We start from the raw sequence: 20913 nt of genomic DNA, 5'->3' as shown, positions 1-20913 counted from the left end.
ATTGCTATACTGTACAGTAACTTATATATCACATATCCAGCTGCTGTGTTATCAGGGTTATACAGTTACTATACATTATATACCACATGCTGCTATACTGTACAGTAACTTATATATCACATATCCAGCTGCTGCTGTGTTATCAGGGTTATACAGTTACTATACATTATATACCACATGCTGCTATACTGTACAGTAACTTATATATCACATATCCAGCTGCTGTGTTATCAGGGTTATACAGTTACTATACATTATACACCACATGCTGATTACTATACTGTACAGTAACTTATATATCACATATCCAGCTGCTGCTGTGTTATCAGGGTTATACAGTTACTATACATTATACGCCACATGCTGCTATACTGTACAATAACTTATATATCACATATCCAGCTGCTGCAGTGTTATCAGGGTTCTACAGTTACTATACATTATACACCACATGCTGCTATACTGTACGGTAACTTATATATCACATATCCAGCTGCTGTGTTATCAGGGTTATATAGTTACTATACATTATACACCACATGCTTCTATGCTGTACAGTAACTTATATATCACATATCCAGCTGCTGCTGTGTTATCAGGGTTATACAGTTACTATACATTATACTCCACATGCTAATTGTTATACTGTACAGTAACTTATATATTACATATCCAGCTGCTGTGTTATCAGGGTTATACAGTTACTATACATTATATACCACATGCTGATTGCTATACTGTACAGTAACTTATATATTACATATCCAGCTGCTGCTGTGTTATCAGGGTTATACAGTTACTATACATTATACACCACATGCTGCTATACTGTACAGTAACTTATATATCACATATCCAGCTGCTGTGTTATCAGGGTTATACAGTTACTATACATTATACACCACATGCTGCTATACTGTACAGTAACTTATATATCACATATCCAGCTGCTGTGTTATCAGGGTTATACAGTTACTATACATTATACACCACATGCTGATTGCTATACTGTACCGTAACATATCACATATCCAGCTGCTGTGTTATCAGGGTTATACAGTTACTATACATTATACACCACATGCTGCTATACTGTACAGTAACTTATATATCACATATCCAGCTGCTGTGTTATCAGGGTTATACAGTTACTATACATTATACACCACATGCTGCTATACTGTACAGTAACTTATATATCACATATCCGGCTGCTATGTTATCAGGGTTATACAGTTACTATACATTATATACCACATGCTGCTATACTGTACAGTAACTTATATATCACATATCCAGCTGCTGTGTTATCAGGGTTATACAGTTACTATACATTAAATACCACATACTGATTGCTATACTGTACAGTAACTTATATATCACATATCCAGCTGCTGCTGTGTTATCAGGGTTATACAGTTACTATACATTATACCCCACATGCTGCTATACTGTACAATAACTTATATATCACATATCCAGCTGCTGTGTTATCAGGGTCATACAGTTACTATACATTATATACCACATGCTGCTATACTGTACAGTAACTTATATATCACATATCCAGCTGCTGTGTTATCAGGGTTATACAGTTACTATACATTATATACCACATACTGATTGCTATACTGTACAGTAACTTATATATCACATATCCAGCTGCTGCTGTGTTATCAGGGTTATACAGTTACTATACATTATACCCCACATGCTGATTGCTATACTGTACAGTAACTTATATATCACATATCCAGCTGCTGCTGTGTTATCAGGGTTATACAGTTACTATACATTATACACCACATGCTGCTATACTGTACAGTAACTTATATATCACATATCCAGCTGCTGTGTTATCAGGGTTATACAGTTACTATACATTATGTACCACATGCTGCTATACTGTACAGTAACTTATATATCACATATCCAGCTGCTGTGTTATCAGGGTTATACAGTTACTATACATTATATACCACATGCTGCTATACTGTACAGTAACTTATATATCACATATCCAGCTGCTGTGTTATCAGGGTTATACTGTTACTATACATTATATACCACATGCTGATATACTGTACAGTAACTTATATATCACATATCCAGCTGCTGTGTTATCAGGGTTATATAGTTACTATACATTATACACCACATGCTGATTGCTATACTGTACAGTAACTTATATATCACATATCCAGCTGCTGTGTTATCAGGGTTATACAGTTACTATACATTATATACCACATGCTGCTATACTGTACAGTAACTTATATATCACATATCCAGCTGCTGCTGTGTTATCAGGGTTATACAGTTACTATACATTATACACCACATGCTGCTATACTTTACAGTAACTTATATATCACATATCCAGATGCAGTGTTATCAGGGTTATACAGTTACTATACATTATACACCACATGTTGCTATACTGTACAGTAACTTATATATCACATATCCAGCTGCTGTGTTATCAGGGTTATACAGTTACTATACATTATACACCACATGCTGCTATACTGTACAGTAACTTATATATCACATATCCAGCTGCTGCTGTGTTATCAGGGTTATACAGTTACTATACATTATACACCACATGCTGCTATACTGTACAGTAACTTATATATCACATATCCAGTTGCTGCTGTGTTATCAGGGTTATACAGTTACTATACATTATACACCACATGCTGATTGCTATATTGTACAGTAACTTATATATCACATATCCAGCTGCTGCTGTGTTATCAGGGTTATACAGTTACTATACATTATACACCACATGCTGCTATACTGTACAGTAACTTATAATATCACAGATTCAGCTGTTTCTCATTGTTTCATTTGTTTTACATGGTATTCAGAATAATAAATCATTATATTTGGGGTGTGGAACCAATTGTCTGCATTTTAGTGATTTCTTATAGGAAAATTTGCTCTGGTGTAAGAGTGGATTTAGAATACAAGCGCCGTCCCGGAATGGATTATACTCGTAATCCAAGGCACCACTGTACTATGTGTTTCTGTTTCTCTGTTGGTAAATCTGGTCAGGACCCTCATAGCTCGTGTGCTCTGATATCGCTCACAGTGCTGGTGAAGGTCGCCTCCAGGACTCTGGTTTAGCATTTGTTTTATCTGTCATTGTCTCTGGTTCAGAAGCTCAGAGGGCGGAACGAGGAAGTAACCGAAGTGAAAGCGAAGCTGGTCCGTCTTATCAAAGTGAAAGTAAATATCAGCCATGCAGGAGCTGACGGAAAGGGTGTGAACTAGGAGACGTTCAACAGCATTCACACAGGCCAGGGCTGGCACCTTTAGAGAGTCCAGGGTGGACAAAATTCAAATAAACCAGGATCAGCACCATTCACAGACACCAGGATCAGCACCATTCACAGACACCAGGATCAGCACCATTCACAGACACCAGGATCAGCACCATTCACAGACACCAGTACTAGCACCATCCGCAGTTACCAGTACTAGCACCATCCGCAGTTACCAGGACTAGCACCATCCGCAGTTACCAGGACTAGCACCATCCGCGGTCACCAGGACTAGCACCATCCACAGTCACCAGGATTAGCAGCATCCACGCTCACCAGGACTAGCACCGTCCGCAGTCACCATCATTATCACCATTCGCAGTCACCAGTACTAGCACCATCAGCGGTCACCAGTACTAGCACCCTCCGCGGTCACCAGGATTAGCACCATCCACAGTCACCAGGATTAGCACCATTCGCAGTCACCAGTACTAGCACCATCAGCGGTCACCAGTACTAGCACCATCCGCAGTCACCAGGATTAGCACCATCCGCAGTCACCAGGATTAGCACCATCCGCAGTCACCAGGATTAGCACCATCCGCAGTCACCAGGGTCGGTACTCAGTCATTAGTCCTTGCGGCCAGTTTTCCACCCACAAAGCTTCCCGGACAGTAATAGAAGGTGAGTGCACCCATGATCTGGATTCTGTCTCCTCCTTTGTTCACGATGATAAAGAGAAGGACACTCCGGATATATCCGATCACAGTGGAGGAAACATTTTATGTTATCGCACTGGTGGGAGCGGGAAAATCCTTTTTTGTGCTCAGTTATAAAGCTACATGACCCCATATACTGAACGGGGGTTCGGATCACGACAAGATGTAAAGCCCTTATTACACGGGGCGATTCAGAGGAGCAAGTGAGCGCCAACCTGTCAGGTCAGTGCTCTCTTGCTCCTAGTTCCCCAATCGCTGCCGGCGTTGTTATATGTGCAGGGTAATTGGGCGCCTGCCCAGGTGGTCTCGCCCTCATCTCTTTACCATCTCTTCCTCATCTCTCCATCAACTCTTTCTCATCTCTCCCTCATCTCTCCACAACTCTCCCTCATCTCTATACCATCTCTCCACCATCTCTTCACCATCTCTCCACAACTCTCCCTCATCTCTATACCATCTCTCCACCATCTCTCCCTCATCTCTCCACAACTCTCCCTCATCTCTATACCATCTCTCCACCATCTCTTCACCATCTCTCCACAACTCTCCCTCATCTCTATACCATCTCTCCACCATCTCTCCCTCATCTCTCCACAACTCTCCCTCATCTCTATACCATCTCTCCACCATCTCTTCACCATCTCTCCACAACTCTCCCTCATCTCTATACCATCTCTCCACCATCTCTTCACAACTCTCCACCATCTCTCCACATTTCTCCATCATCTCTCCCTCATCTCTCCACATCCCTCCCTCATCTTTCCACCATCTCTCCACCATCTCTCCCTCATCTTTATACCATCTCTCCCTCATCTCTCCACCATCTCTCCCTCATCTTTCCCCCATCTCCCCATCATCTCTCCACCATCTCTCCCTCATCTACCCACCATCTCCCCATCATCTCTCCACCATCTCTCTGACATCTCTTCACCATCTATTTCTCGTCTCTCCACCATCTGTCCACCCTCTCTCCCTCATCTCTCCACCATCTCTCCACCATCCCGCCACATCTCTCCACATCTCTCCACAACTCTCCACCATCTCTCCCTCATCTCTCCACATTTCTTCTCCTTATAGCTTTGCTTCAATATTCAAAGATGAGAGAAATCTGCATGAGCCTCCTCATTGTCCTGTGTATGGTGTCCAGAGTCCACACTCAAGGTGAGTCAATATGTGTTTGTTATGTGTCTATCCAGGGCCGGTCTGGGAATAAACAGCCTATGTCTTATATTCAAAAGAAGAGCCTGTGGAGCATAATTTTAGAGCCTCAAAACACAGGATTAGCCAGATATCCCTCCGTGAAGGACCCAACCAAGGGGTGGCTCCTGTAAGGAAACCACCAAAACCACCATATTAAGTGGCCTTATAAGTCAATGTAATGAAAAGGGAAAAAACTCCCACCTAGCCAGAATCCTACTCCACACTGATGAGGGGCAACACCCCGAAACAGCTGTCTGTGGATGAACACCTGGCACTGGTTTCCCTCCAGGAGCCACCTCTTGGCTGGGCCCTTCCCGGAGGGATATCTGGCTAGTCCTGTGTTTATGGGCCCCGTCAGAGCTGCAACCACTGTGACCCCTATAGCTATGTCACCGTGCCTGACCGTGTCTCACCATACACACCAAGCTTTGCGGAGGCTACCAGACCTTCTGATAACTGAAAAACATTCATCAATTTGCTTTTTCTCACAGACAATCAACAATCTAAGGAGATCGCCAGGAACCTAGACAACCAGATGTCAGATCTCCCCAAGGAACAAGATGTGATCCTCAAAGCAGAACGTCATTCTCCTGATGAGGAACGTCTTAAAGAGACAGAACCAGGAAACAGTCAACTATCAAGTGACAACACCTCTCCGGGAGGGAAGCTAAGGAAAGTGCGGGAGTTATCAGGTGAGGGATCTCGTCTCCCGGTGCCGGCTTTCTGTATAGAGTTCTCCTTTATCACATGACATAGTGAGCGTGGAGTAATGACAGGACCCGTCTCACAAGGTGACTCCAACCTTAAAAGTGAGAAAAGTCAATAATTTCGGTGCAAAATTAACCTTAAGGCTATGTTCACAATGGCTGTTGTTTTGAAATACGGCTATTGTTTTTACATAGTGTGAACATAGCCTTAAGAAAAAATGTAAACTTTTGTACTCCAGAAAATCCGTGAGATTTCTATATCTATTCCCAGCTATATATTCCCAGCTTGTGGCCGAGGTATGGATGATATAGTAGTCAATAACAGTTATTGCCATGTATATGGAACGTAAGGAACACTGGGCGTCATCTAGAGTTTCTGAAAGGTTACCATCCTGATCCCAACTCTTGGGGAAAAAAAACCTTTCACTAGAGAATAAATTGCTGATGTGTGATAAGTGCGGAGTATTCCCGTCATTAAGGTCACTGATCTTCATACAATGGTTACGTATGTCCTCTAGACAGTCCTGGATTGGCCGGTGGACTGAGGCTCCATGGGACCACCTGTTCTGGTTATTCCCTGCATTGGTGATTTGCAGTAAATGGTGGAGATACCGTGACTCCTGGGAGAGCTCAAGGTTCTCCATCTCTCCCATATCCCGACATCTCCAGTCTGACCCTTGTGTCCTTCTTTGTTCTATCTGCAGGGTCTACGCACAGTAGGGATCGGATCCGCTGGTTCCTCCTGGTCAGTCCGCTGCTGATCGTCCTGCTGGTCGTGATCTTCTGCACAGCAGGTAAGAGGTTACCTGGTCAGTCAAGGCCTTAACGTCCAGATGATTCTGTAATGCTGAGTATGATGACCCCCACCATACAGGGCTCAGATACAACCTGGTATGTAGAGGTAGAGAGAATTTTACGTATTAATGGGCGACTACTATAACATAGAAATTCTGCAGACGCATATGCAGGATATAGCATTGATTACCCATCTGAAACCACCACGGATCCATTTGTTTCTCTCTACTTCCTGATTGAGCAGTTGCTCAGTACGAAAATTCCCAGAATGCATTGGGTTCCCTCAGCTGGTCTTCCCAGCCCTCCCATCCTGCTTACTCCCCTCCCACAGCACTTCTGCCAGTTCCCCACCCAGAACTGCAGCAGAACATTGTATGAGAACATGAGAACGGTCTTGCTGCTCATTCCCCTTCTGCTCCTCTGCCCAGAGGCGTAGCTAGGATTCATGGGGCCCCACAGCAAGAAACTGCTGCATGAATCCTGCAGCTCCCTCCCGCCTTACTCACATGACACAACACAGTCCTGCAGCATTCAGTTTTTCCAGATCCCCGGCACCCTAGTGATGGGTCTAGGGAAAAGGAACGCAGAGGGACTGTGCCGGGTCATGTGAGTATGTGCATCAGGGGAGGTGTGTGGGGGTGTCTCTTGCTGATGAAGGTGAAGTGATGCTGGACACAAGAGAGACTGGCAAGGCAGCAAGCCCTGCCAGTGGGTGCTATGTTCTGTACCTATCATGGAGGCAGACAACGTTTCGCCAGGGGAGGCCCAGGCCCCCCTGCTGCACGGGCCCTGTAGCAGTTGTGTGGTCTGCCTCCATGGATGCTACGCCACTGCCTCTGCCTGTGGTATTGTTCAGCACACGGCTGTAAACACTCCTCATTCTTCCCTAAATGTCCCAATACAGAAATAAATGTCTATGAGAGTGAGATGGGGATGCAGGCTGTAGGGGCTTGGCAAAGGTGGTAACATCACTTAGTGGGTGGGGCTTAAACTCAGAGACAAGATCCAGCCACGCCTCCTGAGAAAGCAGAGGATGATGCAGCATCTCGGTAAAAAGCAAAGAGATCAGCTGGAGACAACACCACAGTGAAAATGAAAGGGCTACACAACTTCCTGTCAGGGGTAAACCAAGTGAAAACACACAGAGGCCAGACGGTAAAATTAGGGATAACACTATATTAGTTATGTATTTCTTGGCGTGATAGTGATGGTTTCATTAAAATACAATTTTCTGATATCGGAGAACCCCTTTAAGTGATTCTGTGCTGTATATTTTCTCAGGTAAAAATATGCTATGGAAAAAAAGACAAGGGGACCAAAACCAAGGATACATATCCATCAAGAGAGGACCAGGTTCCTGTGGAATCCACCATGAAGAAGGTGAGACTGTGTGTATACATGTGTATATGTAGCCATCCCTGAGGAGAGCGCGCTGCAGATTTATCCATGGTTATAATGGGAGCTGTATATGCCTGTCTACACTGAGCTCCCCCTAGTGGTGGATTCAGTCCATAAAAAATTCTAACATATTTATATATTTATACAGGATATTGTATGTGTGATCCGGCCAAAGGCATAGCTCTACAGTTGTGAAACATTAAGAAACGTCAAACAGAAAAATAAATCTCTGTCGGGAAGAAAATGACTAAATATATATATGTATGTGTGTGTGTGTGTGTGTGTGTATAATAGTAGGTGTATAATGGTGTGTTTATAATGCTGTGTGTGTGTGTATAATAGTAAGTGTATAATGGTGTGTTTATAATGCTGTGTGTGTATAATAGTGTGTGTATAATGGTGTGTGTATAATAGTGTGTGTATGATGGTGTATAATAGTGTGTGTATAATAGTGTGTGTATGATGGTGTATAATAGTGTGTGTATGATGGTGTGTGTATAATAGTGTGTGTATGATGGTGTATAATAGTGTGTGTATAATGGTGTGTGTATAATAGTGTGTGTATGATGGTGTATAATAGTGTGTGTATAATGGTGTGTGTATGATGGTGTGTGTATGATGGTGTGTGTATAATAGTGTGTGTATGATGGTTTGTGTATAATGGTGTGTGTATGATGATGTGTGTAGAAAACAAGTCCAGCACCAGATCAGCAGATAGTAGCAAAATGATTCTCCTTTATTAATAAATCTTCACATAGCAGGAACAGTACATGCAGCTAGTTGATGCGTTTCGGCGTATCTCAGGTGAGCTGCATGTACTGTTCCTGCTATGTGAAGATTTATTAATAAAGGAGAATCATTTTGCTACTATCTGCTGATCTGGTGCTGGACTTGTTTTCTACACACACCATCATACACACACCATTATACACACACTATTATACACACACTATTATACACACACCATCATACACACACTATTATACACACACTATTATACACACACCATTATACACACACTATTATACACCATCATACACACACTATTATACACACACCATTATACACACACCATTATACACAAACCATCATACACACACTATTATACACACACCATCATACACACACTATTATACACACACTATTATACACACACCATTATACACACACTATTATACACCATCATACACACACTATTATACACACACCATTATACACACACTATTATACACCATCATACACACACTATTATACACACACCATTATACACACACTATTATACACCATCATACACACACTATTATACACACACCATTATACACACACTATTATACACCATCATACACACACTATTATACACACACCATCATACACACACCATCATACACACACTATTATACACACACCATTATACACACACCATCATACACACACTATTATACACACACCATTATACACACACTATTATACACCATCATACACACACTATTATACACACACCATTATACACACACTATTATACACCATCATACACACACTATTATACACACACCATTATACACACACTATTATACACCATCATACACACACTATTATACACACACCATTATACACACACTATTATACACCATCATACACACACTATTATACACACACCATTATACACACACTATTATACACCATCATACACACACTATTATACACACACCATCATACACACACCATCATACACACACTATTATACACACACCATCATACACACACTATTATACACACACCATTATACACACACTATTATACACCATCATACACACACTATTATACACACACCATTATACACACACTATTATACACCATCATACACACACTATTATACACACACCATTATAAACACACACACACAGCATTATAAACACACCATTATACACACACACACACACCATTATAAACACACCATTATACACCTACTATTATACATGCACACACTATCATACACACTAGGGATGGTCCGAACCTGCCAAGCATTACTCTCGGCAATGATTCCCGCTGTCTGCCCGCTCCATGGAGAGGGCGCTATCTGTACATTTTATAGACTGGAATCTTCAGGGTCCTATAACCACCTGGATCTGCAAGAGGCAAAATATTCAAGAGAATGATGGAGGCTTCCTATCCTGTGAGAAGAGGCCGTTATTATTATAGATTACTGGGGAATATAATATACTCTGTGTATATGTGCAGAAGACAAATAGACCAATTTTATCGTTACATAGAAGAAATACAAACCCCGAGTCAGGAGAAAGGTCACCGCTCCTCACCAAAGGATCCTGCAACCGAGGAAGAGGAAGAGCAATCGGGGAGGAGAGGAAGCTCCATGGAGATGGCTGCTATAAGAGTCTCAGATCCAGGTAACATAGAGCCAGGATAAGAGTCCACACCACCCAGGGACATCTGTAGGGGGAGATGACACCGAGAGAGATGAGGAGGGCAAGGTGCTCCTCCATGTCTACAAGATGAATAGACTGGTTTTATCTTTACATAGAAGAAATACAAAATGCAAATCAGGAGGAAAGTCGACATTCTCCCCCGAAGGATCCTGAAACCATCTCAGAGGAAGAACGACTGATGAGGAAGGGGAACTCCATGAAGACGACTTGTAGAAGAATCTCAGATCCAGGTAATATAGAGACATACTATAGAATCCACACTACACTGGGACATCTGTAGGGGGAGATGACCCCGACACCATTGCTGCCCCCCCCCCCCCGTTACAGTCACAGAAGGGTTCTTCCTGTTCTCCCAGTGTGGAGGGGGCACCCCCACTAACCGGACATGGCATTATTTAGCTGGGGGCATTGTCGGCTGTTCAGAGGTACAGAGTTGCCTTCAGCCTTTAGTTATCCCTTCCAGCTTCCTCATACACGGGCGGACGTTCATGTCTTCCCCACGGGGAGGGGTTGTCTGCAGCATCACTGGGGGCATTGATGGATGTTCTTAGGAGGCAGTCAGTATGGTTGCTCATACATTTTCAGTAACTGTTCATGCAATGTGTCTTCAGCCGACAACCGAACCTCCTCATACACATAATCCCAATGTTACTGGGCATGCTCTGTGACCTTTGAAGAGGTCATTCCATGATGGGGCTTTATCTATTGTCTTTTTCTATGTCACCTGCCAGTCACTACTTGTCAGAGGTAGGGGAAGATGTAAAACATTCATGTAACTTGGAGAAGGTGATGGAGAACATGCTTCATACAAGGCATGAGGGTTCCTGTCATGTGAGAGGAGATGGATTGTCACTGTATATATAATATACTACATCTATATGTGTAGAAGATTAATAGACTGGTTCTATCTTTATATAGAAGAAATACAAAGAGTGAATCAGGAGGAAAGTCGCCATTTGTCACTGAAGGATCCTGCAACCATCTCAGGGGAAGAACAATCGGGGAGAAGAGGAAGCTCCATGGAGATGGCTGCTATAAGAGTCTCAGATCCAGGTAACATAGAGACGGGATAAGAGTCCACACCACACAGGGACATCTATAGGGGGAGATGACACCGACAAAGATGAGAGTGCAAGGTGGTCCTCCATGTGTAGATGAATAGACTGGTTTTATCTTTATACAGAAGAAATACAAAGTGTGAATCAGGAGGAAAGTCGTCATTCTCCACCGAAGGATCTTGGAACCATCTCAGAGGAAGAAGAACAACTGGTAAGGAGAGGAAGCTCCATGAAGACGACTTGTAGAAGAATCTCAGATCCAGGTAATATAGAGACAGACTATACTGTAGAATCCACACTACACTGGGACATCTGTAGGGGGAGATGACCCCGACACCTTTGCTGCCCACCATTACAGTCACAGAAGGGTTCTTCCTGTTCCCCCAGCATGGAGGGGGCAGCCCATCAACCAAACATTACATCAATAACCATTAACCATAATAAGGCATTGGCCGTTGTTCTTAGGAGGTAGTCAGTAAGGTTGCCCATATATTATCGGTAACTAGTCATGCAATGTGAATTCAGCCAACAGACGAACCTCCCCATACACATAATCCCAATGTTACTGGGCATGCTCTGTGACCTTTGACGAGTTCATTCCATGAGGGGGCTTTATCTATTGTCTTTTTCTATGTCACCTGTCAGTCATTACTTGTCAGAGGTCGTAGATGAAGATGTTGTAAAACATTCACGTAACTTGACTGGTTTTATCTTTGTATAGAAGAAATACAAAGTGTGAATCCGGAGGAAAGTCGCCATTCTCCACCGAAGGATCCTGAAAATGTCTCAGAGGAAGAGCAATTCTCCATGGAGATGACTGCTAAAAGAGTCTCAGTCCCAGGTAATATAGAGACAGAATAAGAGTCCACACGACACAGGGACATCAGTATGGGGGAGATGAGCAGAGAGAGAAGTGCCCCCCCCCCCACCTTCTATAGTCACTCCCAGCATGGGGGGGCATCGCGTCCATTCAGACATAAAATAAGTTAGTTGGGTGCATAAACGGCTGTATGGTAAAGGCGGCCATACTTCCAATAAGTGTCGGCCAAATGTGGGTCCAGCTGACGGTTATCTTCCCTGACAGCTGAACGTTCATACGTCCTTCCCAGAAGAAAAGCTGCCGGTGACATCATCTGCTGGAGGAGTCAGGAGCCCCCCATACCCCTAACATAGTCTGACACCAGGTTATACCTCCCAGAACAAATGTGTCATGTGGTGAAAATCCAACATGGCCGACGCATTCCTCCCCCCACATCATCTGCTGAGGGAGAATCAGTAATAAAGGTAAACAAGAGCATAGAGCTATGGAGGAAGCCGGGGCTGTTTGCTGTCACATTACTTCAGCGTTAGTAATGACAGGGGTGGTAACACTCTCCTTACCCATCCTCCACCTCTCCCGACCCTTTGCGTTCCGGCTCCCCCCACTGGTCTCCACTTCCTGGTTCCTCTCCACACAGTCAGGTGACCTCTGCAGCCAATCACTGTGTGTATATAGCGCAGTATAATATACTGACTTGTGTGTAGAAGTATAATATATATAATGGAAGGTAGAAGATAAAGAATTCAGCGCTCACCACATGTTTTCAATTTATTGCAGACATTGGGTAACAGGGAAGGGGGAAGATGGAAGCGGGCACATCTCAGGAGGCGAACAATTCACACGGTCTGCACGAATCGGTCACCTCCTGAGACGTTCCTGCTTCCATCTTCCCCCTTCCCTGTTACCCAATGTCTGCAATAAATTGAAGACTGCTGTCTACATGCGGTGAGTGCTGGATTCTTTATCTTCTACCTTCCATTGGATTGCTTCTTGTACCTCTGACATTGTGTCTTTTGACACCGGGTTTGAATTTTCTACATCCATTAAAGTGCCAGTATAGTCCTATATTCACACCGGTGCCGGCTATACATCTCCTTGCTACATAATATATGTATATACTGTTTCCTTGTCGATATGTCTCCGTCATATATATGCTGTATACACAGTTACTACTGATCACTGGTATCTAGTGATGCGTATGGAAGCCTTGGGATGTGTATTGCTTTGAAAGTGGAGTGAGAGCTGATGGGTATATATATATAGACAGTGAATGCGGACAGCGAGTGATCTTACGTTGTGAGGCTTCATACTGGGAAAACCTATGCAGTCTCGTATAGCGTGGTGTATTTGTCGCCAGTTTCTTGACTCTGAAGGACTGAACAGAGTCTACTAGGGATTATGGTCAGTCTGTCTCCCAAAAGTAAAAAGTATACTGAGTATAGATTGGAAAGTATAGACTGGTCGATTAAAGTGGGGTCATCCCAAGTATGCTCTTATATAAGAGTCGTCCTCCATTACTGGGGTCTTGGTTGCTCTTCATCAGTGTCGGTCTTCTCTTTAGACGCCATTTAGCAGTGAAGAGTAAACCTCACCATCGTCCTCAGTTACGTTGGGTTCTCAATCAGTGTAGACCTCGATGTCCACCATTGTTCCCGGAGAACAATTATTATTATTATTATTCTTTATAGAGAGAAAGAAAGAAGAGTTTGAAGAAGATGTGAGAACACTTTCAGAAGCAGAAAATACAATGAGCTCTGATGATCAGCAACACACGGCTGTGGAAACAGGACGACCCATGAATCCAACATCAGCAGACGTCAGAGTCAGTGGATCACATCCAGGTGGGACACCCATCTCTGTATTTGAAGGCTTTGTCATTTGGAAACCTGTAGTTTATTTGATTTCCTTTATGCAGACACTGAAACTGGAACAGTCTCGGAACTCAATCAGTCGGGTTTTATAACAGTTCTTAAACTTGACAGTAGACGTCCTTTCTTATGGGCCGATTATCAGCAAATGAGCCATGTAATCGGGCCGATGATCAGCTGATGAATGAGAAAATACCTGTTCCTCGGCTGATTGTATCTTTATTCCTCAGTCACAGTGGGACATTTATTAGGAGCGGCGTACAACCTCATACCTCCTCCCCTCCTTGCCGTGTCCCCGGCCCACCCATCAGGCGAGCTGGCCTTATGCCATGGAAAAGTGCAGCCCTTTGTGCAGAGATCTGCACCTCTTCCATGGCATGCACCGGGGCACATATAATAAATTTGCCCCCATGTGTATACAGGGGATGTATAGGCAACAGTGATGAAGTGGGGGACCTCACAACTGATGGAGCCTTTTAAAGGTTCAGATCGGTGCTCGTGATCTGCAGCCTCTCGGGCCATGTGGAAGAGCTCTGAGGGCATTTTTACATGGCCCAATACGTCAAATCGCCAATCAGAGACTCTCAGTGTATCGTTTACGCCGCCATTAACATTCATTGCTATGGGCCGATATCTGCCACTTTTATATGGCCCGATTATTGGCCAAATGAGCTTTTCTAGGAGCCCTCATTGCTGATAATCGGCCCGTGTAAAAGGTCCTCATCTCTGTGATATTTGCTCATATCCCTGATGGATCATTGTTGTGGTTGGATTAATAATGATGAATTCATCTTTTCTTATTCACAGAAAATGAATCAACTTCGGTAAAAGAAGAAGACGAACGATCACCAGAAGGTAAAGGTTGTAGGACAAAGACCAATATTAGTCAGTGTCTACACATATACAGTCAGAACTGACACTATTCAGTCCAGGCAAGATGTAGCTATTTATATGAATGGAGAGTTATAGCAACATAGAATGTGCATGACAACACTACAGCTGCCAGTACGGTGCATGTCAACAAGATATATCAGTAGTGTAGCACCAGACTTGGGGCATGTAACATCGGGCCAGACAGTATGTAGATATCGATGTGGATGGAGAGTTATAGCATCATAGAAGCTCCATGACGACATTACGGCTGACAGTTGGGTGGATGTTGTCCACGGGATAGCTCAGTCGAGCTGCCTCAGACTTAGGACACACAACATGAAGTAGTCAGATTTCAGCAGAGAAGGAAAAGAATAAGGGCCTGTTCTTACATGCATCAGGTAGTGATCACATTTTGTACACCCACATTTTAGAAATAATACATTTGATTTGGGGGTATTTTGATGAATATTGTATTCTCTTTTCTACAATTCAACATCTTCATTTTTTTCCCCCAAGAATCATTACAAAAGATGTTTCTTCAGAAGCTGATGGCTCTGGATATCTCAGCCAGGAACACTGTTCAAGACGGGGAGTTGGAGGAAACATCTTGGGATTTAGATGATGATGAAGAAGAGGAAGAGGAAGAAAGATGTGGCACAAAGTCAACAAAACCCTCTAATCCTCTTGATGTTCTGTGTGGTCTCCTGAATTGTTCAGACATGATCAGACAACAACAGATTGTATATAAAATGTCCATGTGCCAATTTGCTGTCCCCTTTCTTCTTCCTTCTCTTGACAGACGAGACTTCACCTTCATGCTGTGGTCAATGAGAGATATTGTGAAGAGATGGAGGCCACACTCTATGATCAATAGTAAAGACTATAATGAAGACAGTATAGTAAATGTCCCCATGCCCGTATTCTCCTTTGTTAGACTTGGTTCCTGTAACATTTCCAAATCTCGATATCTGAACCAAGTCTTAAGTCCACCTCAGCAGAACCATAACTTCTTTGTGCATGGCGATATGCCTGGTGGGAATATTCCTAGGAAACTCTCTGAAGGACTTGTGGAAATATGTTGGTATCTTCCAACTGGAAATGGACAGTCAGATGTTTTTCCTGAGCCCATTGCTGTTACGAATCTACGAGGAGACCTTAAGTCCAATAAGGAACAGTTCAGCTTCCTGAGAAGTCTATCATCAGGGATGTTCATATTTATTGAGGACATCACTGAGCATCATCGCAGTCTGGTATCAAGTTTACAGGAGGAAGCAAATGTTTTCTTCATTCTAAATGTAAAAGATGGAGATGTGAATACTGAGAACCTGAAATCCCTCATTGAAGTGCTCCCGAGAAACAATCTTCTAGTTAAGAATAAACGAGTCAATGACTCTCAGGTGGTGAAGAAAATTCGGTCAGCAATGAGGAGAATGTTTCCAGAGGCCAAAGACACACGTAGTCTGGAGGAAATATCAAAGGAAGTCACTGAACCCAATATCCATATTGATGAGAATTCTCGAAAATGTCAGGAAATAAAAGGGAAAGCCAAGGAAATTACAGATGAAATAAATGATATAAATCAGTATAAGAAGGAAACAATGAAGCTCCAGGGAGAGTTCTGGAAACAAATGTCTAGAACAGAAAAGGAAATGTGTAGAATGAGAGAATTAGGTGACCGAGATGCAGAAGAATATAAGTCTGAGCTCCGGGCAAAGATAGAACAACTCCAAGAAGTGCAAAGACAGCAGAGTCTGACATACGGCATGGAGAGATTCCGGGAAGCCATAACGATGTATTCTGTATCAGACAGGAAGTTATTTCTAAAATGGCTGAAAATCTTTCTTGACTCAAAAGGAAGAAATAATCTAAGAAATTTTCAAAATGAATATAAGCAAAAATATACACGATTATCAACAACCGAGCAAGATCTTCAAGAAATTGATCAGAGAATAGCAGATGGCTCATTGGGTGTAGAACATTATATACGTGAACTGGGGCAGTTTTATGAAATACAATCCAAATCTAAAAATAAGTTAATTGATTTGCCAAGAAAAGCTGCCGACCTCCTGTTAGATGGATTCCCATTGGAGCTGATTGATGGAGATGCGTCCAACATTCCCCTACAGTGGATAACTGATGTCCTGACTGAGCTGGATGAGAAGACTGGAGGACAATGTAGGATAAGAGTGATAACTGTACTGGGAGTGCAGAGTACGGGGAAGTCCACCCTCCTGAACACCATGTTTGGTCTACAGTTCCCTGTGGCCAGTGGACGATGCACACGAGGAGCCTTCATGACTCTTATTGATGCAAAGAACTTTCAGGAAGAACTAAATTGTGACTACATTCTGGTCATTGACACTGAAGGACTGAAATCCTTGGAACTTGTTTCTCTGGAGAACAGTTATGAACATGACAATGAGTTGGCCACAGTTGTAGTTGGGTTAAGTGACATCACCATAGTCAACATGGCCATGGAAAATGCAGAAGAAATGAAAGATATCCTACAGATTGTGGTCCATGCATTTCTTAGAATGAAAGAAATAGGCAAGAAATCCAGCTGTCACTTTGTTCACCAGAATGTGAGTGATGTGTCCGCTCATGTAAAGAACAGAAACGCTAGACAGAAATTTCTGGAGCAGTTGAGTGAAATGGCAAAAGTGGCAGCTAGAATGGAGAAAAGAAGCGGAATCAATCATTTCTCAGACATTATCTACTGCGATATTGACAAAGATTCCTGGTACGTTCCTGGGTTATGGTATGGGATACCACCTATGGCCTCTGTAAACACTGGGTACAGTGAAATGGTTAGTGACCTGAGACAATCAATTCTCAGATCCCTTCAATCAATGGCTGGAAAACCTCAGAATATTCGAGAATTTACAGAATGGATAAAAAGTTTATGGAATGCAGTAAAACATGAGAAATTTGTTTTCAGCTTTAGGAACCGCTTGGTCACTGAGGCTTATAACCAGCTGTGTATTCAGTATGCCGATTGGGAATGGACATTTCAGAAAAATGTTCACAGATGGTTGATAGAGACAGAAACTTTCATCTACAACTTAACGTATGAGAAAATAAGTGCAGATTTATGGAACAAGCTCAAAAATGATATAAATCAGATACTGGACAAGGAGGAGAGAGCCATGAATCTGAGTCTAGAGGAGTATTTCGAGAGTGATATTGAGAATGCTCATCTCCTGGAAATGTTTCGGGGAGACTTTATCAGAAGTGTGAAATATCTCAGGAAACAACTTGAAAATGTTCTTTATGATAAGTGTGAGAAGACCATTTGTATCCAGAGAGATAAATCCCAGATCCAAGCCATACAGGCCCAATACATTGACATCATGGAAGAAAAAATAGCAAAAATGATGGAAAGAAGGAGAAATGACGAATACATGGGAAACAATGATGCTCTGAAGGTAGAATTTGAGACAATGTGGGAAAAGACTGTCTCTACTTTAATATTAAGCGAAATAGAAAGACGCCATGTTGGCCATGAAATCCTTCTACACTTAAAAAAGGACATAGATAGTGATGACAGAGAGATTATGGAGTGGTTCAATAAACTCGATTTATATAAGGAGAACAGGTTTGATCCTGAAAACAAGCATCTCTCCAGCTATTCTCCAGATAATGCCAAGCGTTTACGTGATCTTACCACCTCCTTAATTGATAAATGTAACAGATATGTTGAAGACGTTACTAGTAAGAAGGAGGACTTTAATGCCCTGTATTCTCAGGAGCTGCTATCATTGATCAATAAAGAGTTGAGGGGTCGAGACTTCCAAGATCTTCACATTAACAAACTCTTTGAGTTAGATCTTAAACTTCACATCTTAGGAAGAGCAACCATAAGATTCCAGAAAATGCATGAAGACTTTGTACAAAGAAATGACCCAAGGAGCTGCCTGGAAAGGCTGAAGCCTCAATACTTCTCCATCTTTAGAAGCATGTATGAACAAAGGGACGACTGTCGAAGGAAAGCAGAACAATTCTGTAAATTCTGTCTGCAGCCGGCCATCACTGATCATATCAACAAGCATCTTGGTAAGGAGATGATGGATGACATCCTACACACCAGTGGCCCAGAAGAATTCAAGAGTCGCAAACGTTTACAATTAGTGATTCTCGAGAAGTTGCTAAAGGACAAGTCATGGGAACAGTATGTAGAGTACATCAATGACTATGAGAGTTTTCTCAAAAGATGGATCTCCACGTACATTGGTGAACATTACAAAGAACGTATCAGAGTGCTCCAAGAGAAGATTTTCCATTCTGTAATGGCCAAAGTACAACAAACCCTCCACCGTCCAGGACTTATCTCTTCTGGAAACCTCAATGAGTTTTTAGAGAAGTTTTGTGACATTTTAGACAAAGAACTTGTCATTTCCAAAACTGACATGAAAGCTGTCCTGTTCCAGAGTAAGGTGAATGTTAAACAATTTGTCAAGGATGTCGACTTGCATCTCGGTTATTTACAAAATGAAATCCAGCAGCAGATGAACTCAATGAGTATAGAGTCAATACTTTCACGGCTGACATTGAAGCCTCAGGAGGAGCTCTTTAAGAAGGCCATCGGATGTGGGAAGCGGTGTCCTTTCTGTAAAGCCCCCTGTGAGGCTGGAGGAGCCGACCACAAGGAGCATTTCACTTCTCTTCACCGACCCAGAGGACTAGGACAACATGAAGATGAACAGACCAATGTTCTTGAACATTCTATATGTTCTACTAATGTCATCTCTAACAAAAGATTTACTAATGAAGACACCACATGGAAGCCTCATCCTTACAAAGATTACAGGACCTATTACCCTGACTGGGCCATCTATCCCGACATGGCTGCCAATGCCTCAGACTACTGGAAGTTTGTCTTGAAAGAGTTTAATGCTTTATTTGCTAAGCTTTATGGAACAAATCCAGCAAAAATCCCTGAAGACTGGAAGAGAATAACTCATCATCAAGCTCTTACCAACCTGAGGATAGTGTAACAACGATCAAGTCACTTACAGCAATGGTACATAGAAATATCTGTACTAAAAACACTGCTTGCACTATATATAAAGCTCAGTGATAAGAGCCACCTCCCTGACAGAGACATCTGTGGTCACCAGGATGAAATATGGCCTCCAAGTCATGTGTATTCTATTTGATGATGATGATGTAGGGTAACAAATGTACCTTTTATAATGAAACGTTCTTTCTCTTCTTAATTATCTCTGTCTGTCTATTGTTAAGTATTGTTAAAGTGTTATGCAGAATCTTATTTTTACATTTAGAGGTGCTCGAGGAGGTATAAGAACATAAAGCACCCCTCTGCCTCCTGATACCCCAACATACGATTACGATACTGTAGTGCTAGACCCGCTGATCAGAGCTTTGTTGTCCCCATGCTGACACACAGGAAGTGCCCATTCAGCCAATCACTGCCTACTGTGTAAAACAGGAAGCTCCGAGCGGTGGGACCAGCACTAGTGGAACGGCACCTGCAGAGAATCAGCACTTTTTATATTTTGCCTCCACCAAATGGAAAAAAAAAATCTTTAGAATAACAGTGAAGAATTACGACCATTGTACTGTACCTTTTCCTTTACAACCAGATTACACACGATGAATTACATGTGTGAACTGTGAATAAAATAAAGTTCATCTGGGTGAACGCTCTGTGTCCACTTGTGGTCTTCTCCTTCGTGTTCTCCTGGAAACCGCCACACATCCTGACTTTCAATGTGTGAAGACAAATCTGGACGATGTTC

The 20913-nt window shown here is 42.5% G+C and overlaps 1 protein-coding gene across 3 annotated transcripts; it reads left to right on the top strand.

The window, feature by feature from the left end:
- The first annotated feature begins 3265 nt into the window (after positions 1-3265).
- Positions 3266-20806, top strand: LOC138801632 (interferon-induced very large GTPase 1-like). 3 transcript variants are annotated; one of them, XM_069984665.1, is made up of 13 exons: positions 3266-3956; positions 5069-5152; positions 5683-5883; positions 6603-6692; positions 7975-8073; positions 10362-10496; positions 10631-10765; positions 11454-11588; positions 11719-11856; positions 12318-12434; positions 14102-14254; positions 15089-15136; positions 15671-20806. In XM_069984665.1, the coding sequence occupies exons 2-13, from the start codon at positions 5089-5091 to the stop codon at positions 20146-20148; spliced, it is 5793 nt and encodes a 1930-aa protein (XP_069840766.1). In that variant the 5' UTR covers positions 3266-3956; positions 5069-5088; the 3' UTR covers positions 20149-20806. The 3 variants fall into 3 exon arrangements, with proteins under 3 accessions (XP_069840766.1, XP_069840765.1, XP_069840768.1); XM_069984664.1 differs by having other exon boundaries at positions 12315-12434; XM_069984667.1 differs by lacking the exon at positions 11454-11588 and having other exon boundaries at positions 12315-12434.
- Positions 20807-20913: the final 107 nt, after the last annotated feature.

Source organism: Dendropsophus ebraccatus, chromosome 9 (genome assembly GCF_027789765.1).
Source record: "Dendropsophus ebraccatus isolate aDenEbr1 chromosome 9, aDenEbr1.pat, whole genome shotgun sequence".
NCBI classification, from domain to species: Eukaryota; Metazoa; Chordata; class Amphibia; order Anura; family Hylidae; genus Dendropsophus; species Dendropsophus ebraccatus.
This window is presented reverse-complemented; position numbering and strand designations above follow the sequence as displayed.